This window comes from Lynx canadensis, chromosome F1 (assembly GCF_007474595.2).
Source record: "Lynx canadensis isolate LIC74 chromosome F1, mLynCan4.pri.v2, whole genome shotgun sequence".
Lineage (NCBI taxonomy): Eukaryota > Metazoa > Chordata > Mammalia > Carnivora > Felidae > Lynx > Lynx canadensis.
Genome location: NC_044319.2, coordinates 6172479 through 6187645, shown reverse-complemented (window position 1 = coordinate 6187645; position 15167 = coordinate 6172479). Strand labels below are relative to the sequence as shown.

Sequence of the window (15167 nt, the reverse complement as noted above, 5' to 3'; positions counted from 1 at the left end):
AGAAATATCCAAGAAAAGAGGGTGCCAGCTGCCACCACTGGGAACCTCGCCCACCTAGGTCAGACTACTCAAAAACATTGTAAGGGAGGCGGTTCGATTTTTATCCTGACATAAACACTATACCCAACCACTCTGTATGGCTGAGGCTACGGGCGGGGTTAGATGGACTCAGCTGATCCAATCAGAGTGAGGTAAAAACGCTGTTCAGGCATACTTTGTTTTTTCTGCTTCACTCTACTGTCCTTTGCAGATAGTGCTGTTTTTCTTCCAAATTGAGGGTTTGCGGCAACCCTGCATCAAGCAGCATTTACATCAGCATTTACTGCTCACGTTGTGTCTCTGTGTCACATTTTGGTAATTCTTGCAATATTTCAATCTTCTTCATTACTATGAGATTTTATTTTACGGTGAACTCTGATCAGTGATCTTTGATGTTATTATTGTAATTATTTTTAAGTGCTATCAACCACGCCCATACGAGGAAGTGAACATAATCGATAAATGTGTGTGTTCTGAATACTCTCCTGACCAAGCTCCTCTCTGGTCTCCCTCCCTCTCCTTGGGCCTCCCTATGTCTTGAGACACAAAATACTGACATTAATATTTAAACCAATTAATAACTCTATAATGGCCTCTAAGTGTTCAAGAGAAGATGTACACGTCTCCACTTTAAATCAAAAGCTAGAGATGGTGAAGCTGACTGAGGAAGGCATGCTGAAAGCTGAGAGGCTGAAAGCCAGGCCTCTTGCACCAACCAGTGAGCCACGCTGTGGATGCAAAGGGAAAATTCTTGAAGGAAATTACAACTGCTACTCCAGTGAACACATCAATGATAAGAAAGCGAAACAGCCTTACTGCTGATGTGGAGAAAGTGTCAGTGGTCTGGACAGAAGATCAAACAGCCACCACATTCCTTTAAGCCACAGCCTAACCCAGAGCAGGGCCCTGGCTCCCTTCAAGTCTGTGAAGGCTCAGAGAGGGGAGGAAGCCCAGAAGAAAAGTCTGAAGCCTAGACAATAGCTACATCGTACAACTAACTCTGAAAACGCCCTGCAGACTGGTAAAAAGATCTTCCACAGTTAATTGTAGAGAGAAAGCCATGGCAAAAAGGGTAGGAGGGGTAGAGACACAGCTGGGAACCAAACTCCTTGCAAGATTCCCCACAAACGGGAGAGGCACCACAAGCACAGAGAAACAAGTGGATTGGACAGTAGGTGCCTGCTCTGGGAGGATGAATCCCGAGAACATCTGGCTTTGAAAACCAATGGGGCTTAACTTCAGCAGGTTTTAAAGTCAGTGGAGCTTAACTCTAGGTACTTGAAAAATCAGCAGGCTCACACACCCTTAAAGAGCCAGCATAGTAAGTAACTCAGATGCAGCACAGAAGCAGCACTTTGAAACGTGCCTGGGGGGTGCGAAGATTTATTTACTAATCTCGGGGAAGGGATCTTCAGGAGGCTTCTCCAAGAAGGACCGTGTTGTGGGCACCGTTTCTCCCCCCTCCCCTAGGCTGACAGCTGGACTCTGTGGGAACCAGCATTACAACTCTCCACCTAGCTTGCTAACAGCAGTGCTCTGCCCTGGTGTTCCCCTGCAGACCTGCCCCAACCAACCCTCCCAAGTGACCCCTGCCATGAAGGGAGGGGGAGATGACGCGCACACTAGCGCGCCCAGAGTTTAATCAGCAGGGCCTTTCAGCCGGCTGCTACTCGACGTGCCCACAACTGTGGCTGAGAGACTTAATGCAGACAGCTGACCCCACCATGAGCTCCCACTAGCTCTGCAGGGGACCTCAACAGCACAGGGACCGAATCCTGCCCAGTGCTCCCACTGCAGGCAAAGCAAGTCACCGCAGCTAACTGGACTGAAGGGACACACTGCTTAGCCACAACAGTAGGGCACATGCAGCCCATCCAGGAGACACCCTGGAGCACCTTGTTCTAGTGACCAGGGGCATTGCACTCCAGGGCACCACAGGACCTCTTTTATATAAAGCCACTACTTTCAAAACTTGGAGACAGGGCTGACACCCCAATACACTGAAACAAACACAGAAAGTTGGATAAAATGAGGAGACAGAGGAGTATGTTCCAAATGAAAGAACAAGACAAAAATCACAATGAGATAAATAAAATGGATATAAGCAATATGTCTGATTAAGAATTCAAAGTAGCAGTCATAAAGATATTTACTACACTTGAAGAAGGACCGGAAGACCTCAGTAAGACCCTCAACAAAGAGACAGAAAACATAAAAAGAACCAATCAGAGATTAAAAACTGAATAACTGAAATAAAAAAATACACTACAGCCAACCAACAGTAGATTAGAAAATGCAGAAGAACACATCAGCAATCTGGAAGATGGTAATGGAAAGCAACAAGCTGAGCAGTAAAGAGAAATAATACTGAAAAATGACAAAAGGTTAAAGGAACTCAGCAACTCCATCAAGCATAGTAATATTCGCATTATAAGGATCCCAGAAGGAGAAGAAGGAGAAAAGGGGGCAGAAAACTTATTTAAAGATATAATAGCTGAAAACTTCCCTAACTTGGGGAAGGAAACAGACATGCAGATCTGGAAAGCACAGAGAACCTCAAACAAAATCAACTCAAAGAGGTCCACACCAGGACATAAAGTAATTAAAGTGGCAAAAGTAATGACAAAGAGAGAATTTTAAACTTTATTTATTTTGAGAGGAAGAGAGTGGGGGAGAGGCAGAGAGAGAGGGAGAGACAGAATCCCAAGCAGGCTCTGCACTGTCAGAGCAGAGCCCGATGCAGGGCTTGAACCCATGAACCGTGAGATCATGACCTGAGCCGAAATCCAGAGTCGGACACTCAACTGACTGAGCCACCCAGGCATCCCAAAGACAGAATTTTAAAAGCAGCAAAAGAAAATAACATGGTTACATATAGGGAAAATTCCATAGGGCTAAGCCAAAGAAAGAATTTTAAAAGCAGCAAGAGAAAATAAAAGTTACATACAATGGGAACTCTGTAGGGCTATCAGTTGTTTTTTCAGCAGAAACTTGGCAGGCCAGAAGAGAGTAGCATGATATATTCAAAGTGTTCAAAGGTAAAATCCTGCAACCAAGAATACTCTACCCAGCAAGATTACCATTCCAAATAGAGTGACAAATAAAAGAGTTTCCCAGACAAAAGTTAAAGGAGTTCATTTACCACTAAGCATGTATTACAAGGAATATTAAAGGGAATCCTTTGAGTGGAAAGAAAAGGCCATCATCATGAGTAAGAAAATAATGAAAGGAAAAAAAATTTCAGTTAAAAACAAACATATAATAAAATAATAGATTAATCACTTATAAAGCCAGTATGGAGGTTAAAATGCAAAAGAAGTAAAATCAATTATATCCAAAAAATCAGTCAAGGACTACACAAAATAAAAAGACGTAAAATACAACATCATATACACAAAAAATGGAAGAGGGAGTAAATATTTAGTGCTTTTATGTGTTTGAACTTATGTAATAATCAACTTAATATAGACTGCTATACACGTGTTATACATGAGCCTAATAGTAACCACAAATCAAAAACCTACAACAGATACACAAAACACATAAAGAGCAAGGAAACCAAGCATACCACTACATAACTACATAACACTACATAACTATAAAACCAGAAAACAAATTTAAAAATGGCAGTAAGTATATACCAATCAATGATTACTTTAAACAGAAATGGATTAAATGCTCCAAGCAAAAGACATAGGGTAACTGAATGGGTAAGAGCAACACTCATCTATATGCTGCCTACAAGAAACACACTTCAGACCTAAAGACACATACAAACTGAAAAACAGACACCATTCAAATGGAAGTGAAAAAAAAAAAAAGCCAGGTTAGCAATACTTACATCAGACAAAGTTAGACTTTATAGCAAAGACTATGGCAAGAGACAAAAAAGGGCACTGCACAATGATAAAGGGATCAATCCAACAAGAGGACAGCACAATTGTAAGTTGCACAAATTATAATTACAAATTACATAAAGCAATTATTAAGAAATACAGAGGAAGAGACTAACAATGATACAATAGGAGGGGACTTTAACACCCCACTTACATCAATGGAAAGGTCATGCAGAAAGAAAATCAACCAGGAAACAGTGGCTTTCAATGGCACATTAGACCAGATGGAGCTAACAGACATATATAGAACATTTCAGCCAAAAGAAGCAGAATATACATTCTATTCAAGTGCGCCTGGAACATTCTCCAGGACAGATCACATGCTGGGCCACAACAAGTCTGAATAATCTTAGGAAGACTGAAATCTTATCATGCATCTTTTCTGACCACAGTGATATAAAAGTAGAAATCAACCACAACAAAAAGTCTGGAGACAACACAAATAGGCGGAGGTCAGACAACATTCTACTAAACAATGAATGGGCAAACCAAAAAATCAAAGAGAAAATGAAAAATCTCAAATTAACAACCTAACTTTACACCTAAAAAGAGGTAGAAAAAAAGAACAAACCCCAAAGCTAGTAAAAAGAATGAAATAATAATTACTAGAGCAGAAATAAATTAAATAGAGACTATTTCAAACAAGCAAACAAACAAAAATGAAAAAGGACCAATTAAGCCAGGAGCTGGTTCTCTGAAACAATCAACAAAATTGATAAACCTTTAGCCAGACACATCCGCAAAAAAAAAAAAAAAAAGGACTCAAATAAATAAAATCAGAAACAAAGGAGGAGAAATAACAACCAACACCACAGAAATACAATGGATTATAAAATTATTTTATAAAAAATTATATGCCAACAGGGGCACCCGGGTGGCTCAGTTGGTTGAGCATCCAACTCCTGATTTCAGCTCAGGTCACGATCCCAGGTTTGTGGGATCCATGCTGAGTGCGGAGCCTGCTTGGGATTCTCTCTCTTCTTCTACCCCTCTCCCCTGCTCACGTTCTCGCTCACTCTCTCTCAAAAAAAAAAAAAAAAAAAAAAAAAAAACCTTAAAAAAATGATATGACAACAAATTGGACAACCTAGAACAAATGGATAAATTCCCAGAAACATAATCTTCCAACTGAATCAGGAAAAAATAGAGGATCTGAACTGATCAATTACTGTCATGACATTGAATCAGTAATCAAAATCACAGATGAGTTCTAGCAAACATTTAAAGAAGAATTAATACCTATATTCTAAGCTATTCCAAAAAATAGAAGAGGAAGGAAAACTTCCAAATCCACTCTATGAGGTGAGCATGACCCTGATATCTACCTGATGTCTATTACCCTGACACTACCAAAAAAAAAAAAAACAAAACAAAAAAAAAAAAACAAAAAACAAAAAACTTACAGACCAATATCTCTGATGAAAAGAGATGCGAAAATCCTCAACAAAATATCAGCAAACCAAATTCAACAGTACATTAAAAAAAAAAATTCACCACAATCAAGCGGGATTTATTCCAGGGATATTGATTCAGTATTTGCAAATCAGGGGCGCCTGGGTAGCTCAGTAGGTTAAGCGGCTGACTTTGGCTCAGGTCATGATCTCATGGTTTTTGAGTTCAAGCCTGGCATGGGGCTCTGTGCTGCCAGCTCAGAGCCTGGAGCCTGCATCCAATTCTGTGTCTCCCTCTCTCTCTCTCTCTGCCCCTCCCCCATCTGCACTGTCTCTTTCTTGCTCGCTCTTAAAAATAAACATTAAAAAAATTTTAAAAGATTCACAAATCAATCAATGTGATATCTCACATTAATAAGAAAAAGGATCAAAACTTTATGATCATATAAATAGATACAGAAAAAAGATTTATCAAAATACAACTTCCATTCATGATAGAAACTCTCAACAATAAGTAGGTTTAGAGGGAACATACCTCAACATAATAAAGGCCATATATGAAAAACCACAGCTAACATCATAATGGTGAAAAACTGATAGCCCTTCTTCTGAGATCAGGAATAAGACTAGTATGTCTTACTCTCACCATGTTTAACCAACACAGTACTGGAAGTCCAGCCATAGCAATAAAACAAGAAAAAGAAATAAAAGGCATCCAATCAAGAAGAAAGAAGTAAAACTGTCACTATTTGCAGTGACACAGTACTATATACAGAAAACTTTAAAAACTCTACCAAAAAAACCAATAGAACTGATAGATGAATTCAGTGAAGTTGCAGGATGCAAAATTAACATACAGAAATCTCTTGGATTTGTCTACACTAATAATAAAGTAGTAGAAAGAGAAATTAAGAAAACAATCCCATTAACAATTGCACCAAAAAGAATAAAGATGTAGTTTATGACATCAATAACTTAAAAAACCTTGAGTAGAGTGGCAGAGGAGCACAGAAGCAGTTTTCGTATGTTACTGAAGTTAAGGTGGTATAAATTCAAATTAGAGTGTTATAATTTTAGGATGTTAAATGTAATCCCCATGGTAACCACACAGAAAATAGCTATAGAATATATAGAGAAGGAAATGAGAAGGGAATTAAAATGTTTCACGAAAATAAAATCAATTAAACATAAAAGAAGTCAGTAATGCAGATAATGTGGGACAAGGGGAGTATAAAGCATAAAGAAAATAGTGACAGAACTCCCTCCTTATAAGTATTTATTTTAATGTAAACGGATTAAACTCTCCAATCAGAAGATAAGAGATGGCAGAATGGATTTAACAACAACAAAATGATCGCTATCTACAGGAGGCTTACTTTAGAGCCAAAGACACAAATATAATGAAACTGAGAGGATGGAATATTTCATACAAAAATAATCAAAAGAGAGCAGGGGTGGTTTTACCATTATCAGACAAAAAAATAATTTTTTTAAAGGTTACAAAAGACAAAAAAAAAGGTATTAATAAAAGGCTCAATCCATCAAGAAATAACAATTATAAGCATTTATGTACCTAATAATAAGCCCTCAAAATGTATGAAGCAAAAATAGAATTGAAATGAGTAATAGTTCTACAGTAATAGTTGGAGACATCAATACCCTACTCACAATAATGAGAGAGAACAACCAGATGAAAGGTAAGTAAAAAACAGAGGACTTAACATAATAAACCAGCTGGACCTAACAGACACACAGAGAACATTTTACCCAACAACAGATTACACATTCTTTTCAAGTGCACATGGAAAATTCTCCAGGATACACCATATGTTAGGCCACAAATTAAGTCTCAATAGATTTAAAAGATAGATATCATACCCAGTATCTTCTCTAACAGCAGTGGGATGAAGTTTGAAATGAAAAACAGAAGAAAATTAGAAAATTTACACATCTGTAGAAGTTAAACAGTAGAATCTTAATCCATGGATCAAAGGAGAAATCACAAGGGAAATTAAATGAGAAAATACTGAGAAATGAATGAAAAGAAAAATGTAACACACCAAAATTTATGGGATGCATCACAAGTAGTGCTAAGTGGGAAATTGTAGATTTAGACGCTTACATTTATACAGAAGACAGATATCAAATCTTCAATCTAACTTTACAGCTTAAGAACTAAAGCTAAAGCTAGCAGAAGGAAGGAAATCATAAAGATTAGAAATAAATAACAGAGAATTGAAAAACAGAGAAAAAGCAATGAAAGTAAAAGTTGGTTCTTTGAAAAGATTACAAAAATTGATACAAAGGCACAAAGAATAAAGATATAAAGAATTAGGAGAAAAAAGAAAATACCACTAGTATGCCACAGTAATAAGTACTGTAGACAAGATCCACTGATGGAAGTTAAAATGAGCGGGCAAAAGTTTAAGAAGAAAAAGGACACTTGTATAGTCTCAGAGTATCTCCCCTAAGATAGTTATTAACTACAACGGGAAAAATGGTAATTCTACAGTGGAGAATGCTGGTAGCCAATACTTTAATCAGGTGGTCAGTGTTAATGTCAACAGTAATAAGGCACATGGACATCACTTACTCCTCTCTATGAGGCTCTGTGATTGGCACATCAGGATTCAAACCCCAGGTCTTGTCAGACTCTAAAACATTATACTGCTTAATCATTTTTCTATAAGCAGACATATTCTCTTTCAAGAAATGGATAAAGGGATTTGTTGGCAAACGTATCAAGGGTAGTATACCAATCTGGATATTCTCTCACTTGTGAAATATACCCAGTTCTGTGGAGTTAGTGAGAAAAGTACAATTAATTAGTAAGGGAAGACAGGCTCTAGGTGAGGCTAATGCATAAAAGAAAAAAACAGAATGGAAATGATATTTTTACTGATGCCTCACACACAGTAGATGGTAAGAGTAATAATCATAGCAAATCCTCATAACAACAATAGATTTTCATTTAATACTATTTTAATCTTAATTTTATTTACAGCAAATGCTATTACATGTATTCATTCATTTAATCCTGACAACAACTCTATGAGACAGGCACTATCATTTCCCCCATTTTGCAGATGAGGAAACAAAGGCATAAAAAGTTGAGCAATTTGTTTGGGATCATTTAGTAAGTGGCAGAGCCTACTACACTATACTACCTCCGGGAAGATAGCAGTTTAATGAATAATAAGAGTCAGGCACTATACTAAATATCCAAATCCTCAATATTCCTGTCCAGAAATACTTTTTTGTCTTTTAACAAGTAGAATTTTACAAATGAAAAATCCAACGCTTTGTTGGGCTACTCAACATGTACTCAGCACACGTGGCCTCCACCTGGTGACCTCAGCTAGTTTCTCTTCCACTGATTCACTGTGATTAAGTGAATACACTACCCTAAAACATTACGAATGTCCCTAAGGGAGCAGTACTCCCCCAAACTGCTTGTTAAAGGCCATTAGGTGGCAAGATACAAAGCTGGGAAGTGAATCCAGGCCTGCATGACTCCAAGGTCAGTGTTCTTTCCAATACCAGACACAGACTTGTGTAACAGTTGAAATTAAAACAAATGTACAAACACAGGGGAGATGAGGAAACTATACAGCTGACCCCTGCACAACATGGGTTTGAACTGTGCGGGTCCACTTACACGCAGATTGTTTTCAACAAATACAGTACAGTCCTGCGAATGTATTTTCTGTTCCTTAATGATTTTCTTAATAACATTTTCTTTTCTCTAGCTTACTTCATTGTAAGAATACAGTATATAAGACATATGACATACAAAATATGTTAATGAACTGTTCATGATACCATGAAGGCTTTCAGTCAACCATATACTGTTAGTAGTTAACTTTAGTCAAAAGTTAGATGTGGATTTCTGACTGAGCAGGGAGTCATTCTTAACCTCCATCTTGTTCAACGGTCAATGGTGGTTGCAAATAATGGAAAGTTAAAGTAGTCTATAAAGTATGATAATAATATATATTTTTAAAAATTTTTATGTTCATTTGTTTTTGAGAGTACCACAGCATGAGCAGGGGAGGGGCAGAGAGAGAGGGAGACACAGAACTCAAAGAACTCCAGGCTCTGTGATGTCAGAACAAAGCCCAACACGGGGCTCAACCTCACAAACCGTGAGATCATGACCTGAGCTAAAGTTGGACGCTTAACCAACTGAGCCACCCAGGAGCCCCTCAATTCAGAACTCTTGAGTGAGGACTAGCATCATTAACATGCTAGTTATCTGTATGGATCTAAGTTACGGAGATGGGGGTTAAGGCCTCCTGAAAGAATTTCAAAGACTGCTATTTCTTTTAGTTTTATGATTCCTATATTTTCAAATCTATTAAAGATGCTCTTCCATTCATCATTATATAAGCTGTATAATATATGGGTACAAGTCATCTGTGTTATCCTAATCACTTTTTTATTTAATAATAGAAAATTCAGAATGTTGGGGAAAAACATTAAAAAGCAACACTAAGTATAACCAGTGATACAGGTCACAAATAGACAGTAAAAACATTCCCCCAAACACACATAAATAAATATTTCTATCTCAAGGAAATAAAATACCTTCAGTATACAACTTCCAGATAATATTATAAACTTTTGAAAATGTTAATGTTATAAATAAATATTGATATACAGATACTACCGCAGCAGTAACCAACAATCTACATTTTGGTTACTTAATGGAATTTCTACACTTCAGTCATGTGTATGCGTGAACACACATATGTGCATACCATACACAAATATTTAGTAATCAACTCTATTAATCAATTACCTTTGCAATAATAACTTCTTTCTTCAGAATCTTCATAGCATAGTATTTTCCACTTGCCTTCTCTCGAACCAAAATAACTTTTCCAAAAGTGCCTTTACCTAGTAGTTTCAAATAGTCAAAATCATTCATTGTCTGAAAAATATAAATTAAAAAAATGTAATATGAAATATTTGATGCAATTCATTTATAAACATATAGGTATATGTTTGTGGTATCTACCCAAAAGTAAATTTTACCAATTTTTAAGCACACTTAAGTGAAGAAGAATCAGACTGGCAATGGCTACCTCACCAACAATCATGGATGCTAGAAATAATTTAAGCAATTCTCAGATACTAAAGGCAGTAACTGTGAACCTCAAATTCCTCAGCTAGCCAAACTATCAGTCAAGTGTAGGAGGAAAGGAAAAATAGAACCATTTTCATTCACTTTCAAGGACTCAAGTTTCTTTTTTTTCTCTTTTTATTGAAGTATAATTAACAGAGTATTATATTAGTTTCAGTGCACAACATGATGATTCAACAGTTCTATGCACTTCTGAGTGTTCATCAAGGTAAGTGTACTCTTAATCCCCTTCATCTATTTCACCCGTCTTTTCCACCTGCCTTCTCTCTGGCAACCACCAATTTGTTCTCTGTATTTAAGAGTCTGTTTTTTTTTTTTCCTTTGTTTGTTCATTTGCTTTATTTCTTAAATTCCACATATAAATGAATTCATATGGTATTTGTCTTTCTCTGACACTTCATTTAGCACACTACTCTCTAGATCCATCCATGTTGTTGCAAATGGGAAGTTTTCATTATTTTTTATGGCTGAGTAGTATTCCATGGTGTACATATACCACATCTTCTTATCCATCTGTCTATCAATGGACACTTGGCCTCTTTCCATATCTTGGTTATTGTAAAAAATGCTGCAATGAACATAGGGGTGCATATATCTTTTCAAATAGTGTTTTTGTTTTCTTTGGATAAATACCCAGTAGTGGAATTACTGGATCCTATAATAATTCTATTTTTAATTTTTTGAGAAACTTCCACACTGTTTTCTAAGGACTCAGGTTTTTAAGGGCTTGGTAGTGTCACTTTCCCCAAACAACATGATCATCAAAAATGCGCCCCACAAACATTTCCAGATACATGTAAGGAAGCAGTCCTTTTCAGGGAAGCTATCTGAGAATGTACTCAAGCGAAGTAAGGATAGAATCCTAGAAAGTGAAAGACATGTGTATAAGAAATGTTGACAATAACCTGGATCACAAGGAGAAGAAACCTAAGAAAGTGGCAGTACAAATCTGAGAAAGCAATTGGTGCAATCAGAGCAGAAAGGCAGGGAAGTCTAAGAATGCCTTTAATTAATCTGCCTGTATTCAGTTTCATTTCTCATTCCTAAGGCAGGTGATTCCCAGGATTTTGCCAAGCTGACCTGCTACTTGCTCTTTACAGCCCTCTATATGCACACTTTTCCTGCTCTATGAGCATTCTTCCACAAACTTCCTTAATTTCGATATTGCTTTTGCACCGATGCCTTCCCCCACCCCCCAGCTTTTTGTTTGTATGGACTTATCTCTTTTTAAAATGCCTTTATTACCATTTTAATGGGCGTTTAAATGGAAGGGGAGATAACTGGGTATGCTCAGTTTATCATATTGAATTTAAATTCAGTTCAGAGGGTTTTATTATAAGTTCAGAATCTGGATTTTATCCTACAGATGATCAGAAGTTATTGAAGATTTTTATATTTTTTCCTGGTTACCACCCATCTGAAGTAAATGTCAAGAATGTCCCAAATCAGTGATCTCAGCTTCTACATTAAGAAACTGAACAAGAACAAATTAAACTCAAGAGAAATAGAAGGAAATAATGAAGATCAGAGCAGAAATCAATTAAATTTTAAAAAGAAAAAAAAAGTAGAGGATCTCAGTGAAACCAAAAGCTGGTTCTTTGAGAAGATCAATAAAAATGACAAACCTCTAGCCAGATTGGCCTGGAAAATAAGAACAAGAGACACAAATTAACCAATGTCAGGAATGAGAGAGAGCTGACATCACTACAGATTCTACGGATACTAAAAGGATCACATGGGAATATTATAAACAGCTATAAGCTCATAAAATTGGCAATATACATGAAATGAAAAAATTCCCTGAAAGCCTCAAACTTTCGAAGCCCACTTAAGAAACAGATACCTTGATAGCCCTATGTTTACTAAGGAAATTGAATTTGTGGTCAAAAACCTCTCCACAAAGAAAACTCTAGGGCTAGATGGTTTCACTGCTGAATTTTATAAACATTTAAGGAAGAAATGATACCAATTCTATGTACATGACATGTAAAAATTCTAAGTTTTAGAAACAAATGCCTATATTTTTACATGACATGTAAAAATTCTAAGTTTTAGAAACAAATGCCTATATTCCCTTTCAAGTTTATTTGCTGTCTATAATTTTGAAAATTTTCCCAAATGTCAAATTATAATGTCTTAATCACTCAAAAATATCTTTAGTTCAAGGGGCGCCTGGGTGGCTCAGTCAGCTAAGCATCCAACTCTTGTTTTAGGCTCAGGTCATGATGTCATGGTTTGTGAGATCAAGCCCTGCATCAGGCTATGTGCTGACAGCATCGAGCCTCCTTGGGATTCTCTCTCTCTCTTTGCCCCTCCCCTGCTCTCTCTCTCTCTCAAAAAAAGGGGGGGGGGGCACCTGGGTGGCTCAGTCAATTGAGAATCTGACTTCGGCTCAGGTCATGATCTCGCAGTTTGTGAGTTTGAGCCCCGTTTCAGGCTCTCTGCTGACAGCTCAGAGCCTGGAGCCTGCTTCAGATTCTGTGTCTCCCTCTCTCTGCCCCTTCCCTGCTCATGCTCTGTCTCTCTCTGTCTCTCAAAAATGAATAAACGTTAAAAAAAAATTTAAAAAAAACACTAGTTCAAAAGAAAAGTAGCAAAATGTATCAGGGAAAATAGCAAAGTACATTTATCAATTTAACGAAAAATCAAACATGTGGCACTAAATATACAGAATATAGTTAACAAAGTTCGTGTCATTTGAATAACAGGTAGTATTAAGAAACTGTGTTTTCATTAATAGATTTTTCCAAATCAAGGAGTACTATATGACCACAAAGCTATCTGTGCTAGGTGGTCTCCAACGATGGCACCACTAAGTCCCCTGACTCCCTATACGCACATTCTTCTCATGAAGAGATAGACTCAACTTTCCCTCTCCCTGGGCCAGCTTTGTGTCCTGCTTTGAACACAGAATATGACCAAAGTGGTAACATGCCAGTTCAGGTCCAGCCTTTAAATCTGGCAGCTTGTGTTTTCACCTCCTGGAAAAGTCGTAACTGAAAGCCAGCTTTCATGCCATAAGGAAGTCTAGACTATCTTCTGGGGAAAGGGGCCACGTAGAAAGAACCTGGATGATGAGACACCATATGCTAAGAGATCACATGGAGAAGAACCAAGTATCCAGAAATGTGAGAAAGTCTTTCTTGGATTTTCCAGCCTGGCCAATGTGCTAACACTGAATGCAACTGTTTGGGAGATCCATGGGAGACCCGTAGAACTGCCCACACAAACTGCAAAATCATGAGATATATACTGAAATACACTGTTATTGTTTTAATGTTAAACTTGGGTAGTTTAATTCCATGGCAATAACGAGTTGAGAGCTGTTATTCTCATAACTAGGCTATGATGTTATTTTTTGCTCAAAGCTTCATCTGAGCAGTACCCTCCTCAATTTTTAGCTAAATGCACTGAAAAATCATACTTCCTGCATCCTATTATTAAATATCACATAAATGGAAACTGAATTCTTAGGGATAAAAATCAGAAAAGAGTTTGTAAATTGCCTTATGGCATTTCCAGATGAAAAGCACTATGTAATTATATTGCTACATTCCTTAAGATTGCAATTCTTAGAGAAAAGGAGGTTTAAAGTATAATACTCCTATCTTTATATTTCACAGTTTGACTGCCAACCTTAAAAAAAAGAGAATTTGCATGGAAATTAATATTAGTAAAAGCATTCTATGTGATAAAATCAGAAACAGTTCCATATTTTGACAAAACTTCAGAAAACTTAAAAAGCATCTTTGATACCAAATGCTCACGTTCAGCACGGTACACACAGTAATTATCTAGTCTTTACAAGTGAAATGTAACCTATTACAAAATGTTTTCCTCTTTTCAATGTTGTTAAGGGAAAAATTCAGTAAGATTTTAATAAAAGATGAGAGCATGGAGACTCTGCAGAAAAGTTAATCCTCTAAAACCCAATCCCCAAAATCCATTAAGCAAATATCGTACATAGTTACACTCTTTTCTTCCACGTCAATGTGGCCGTTTTAGGTTAAGAGATGCATGGGCACACATAACAAATGCTTCGTAAGAGTATTCAAATACACACTAGAATATAAGAGAAAGACTAACTGTATACTTCAAAATTCGGGTTAAAGAATATGACTATGTAACTGAAGATGAATACAAGAAACCACTCAGAAGAGAATACAGATGTTTTAACATATTTGGCCCAAGAGAATAATTTCCACAATTGCAATGTTACGAGCTAAACCAAACAAAGCCCCATGGGGCACTAAGCAAAAAGGGGGGGGGGGGTGCTCTCAAAAGATCCACCTCTTTGTCCTGCCAACCTCTCCACCACTGATGAGGCCGCTGCTCCCTCTCTGGATAGGCAGTGAGGGATCACGTGATTTCTGCAGGTCACACGGAAACTTCTTTTCTTCACTCTGCCTCCCCATGCCAGCCATTGCTTTGAGTTAGTGTAGCCAGGCGTTAGGTGACACAACTCCGGGCATTAGGTGACACAACTTAATGGGAAGGTAGAACATATTGCTTATACTTTCTACCAACTCAGGAGATGGTAAGTAGCCACCCTTGGAGAGGCCTACACTGGTCACTGAAAAATGAAGCCGAACACGGGGCGCCTGGGTGGCTCAGTCGGTGAAGCGTCCGACTCTTGGTTTCACCTCAGGTCATGATCTTGTGGTTTCGTGAGTTCGAGTCCAACATCAGGCTCTG

At 37.5% G+C, this 15167-nt stretch overlaps 1 protein-coding gene across 4 annotated transcripts in view; it reads right to left on the bottom strand.

The window, feature by feature from the left end:
• Positions 1–15167, bottom strand: part of AKT3 (AKT serine/threonine kinase 3) — a 314820-nt gene that overhangs the window by 110870 nt on the left and 188783 nt on the right. For all 4 annotated transcript variants that reach the window (XM_030302257.1, XM_030302261.1, XM_030302260.1 and 1 more), the window contains exon 6: positions 10128–10259. In XM_030302257.1, the coding sequence (XP_030158117.1) occupies positions 10128–10259 (132 nt within the window). The remainder of the gene's footprint in view (positions 1–10127; positions 10260–15167) is intronic.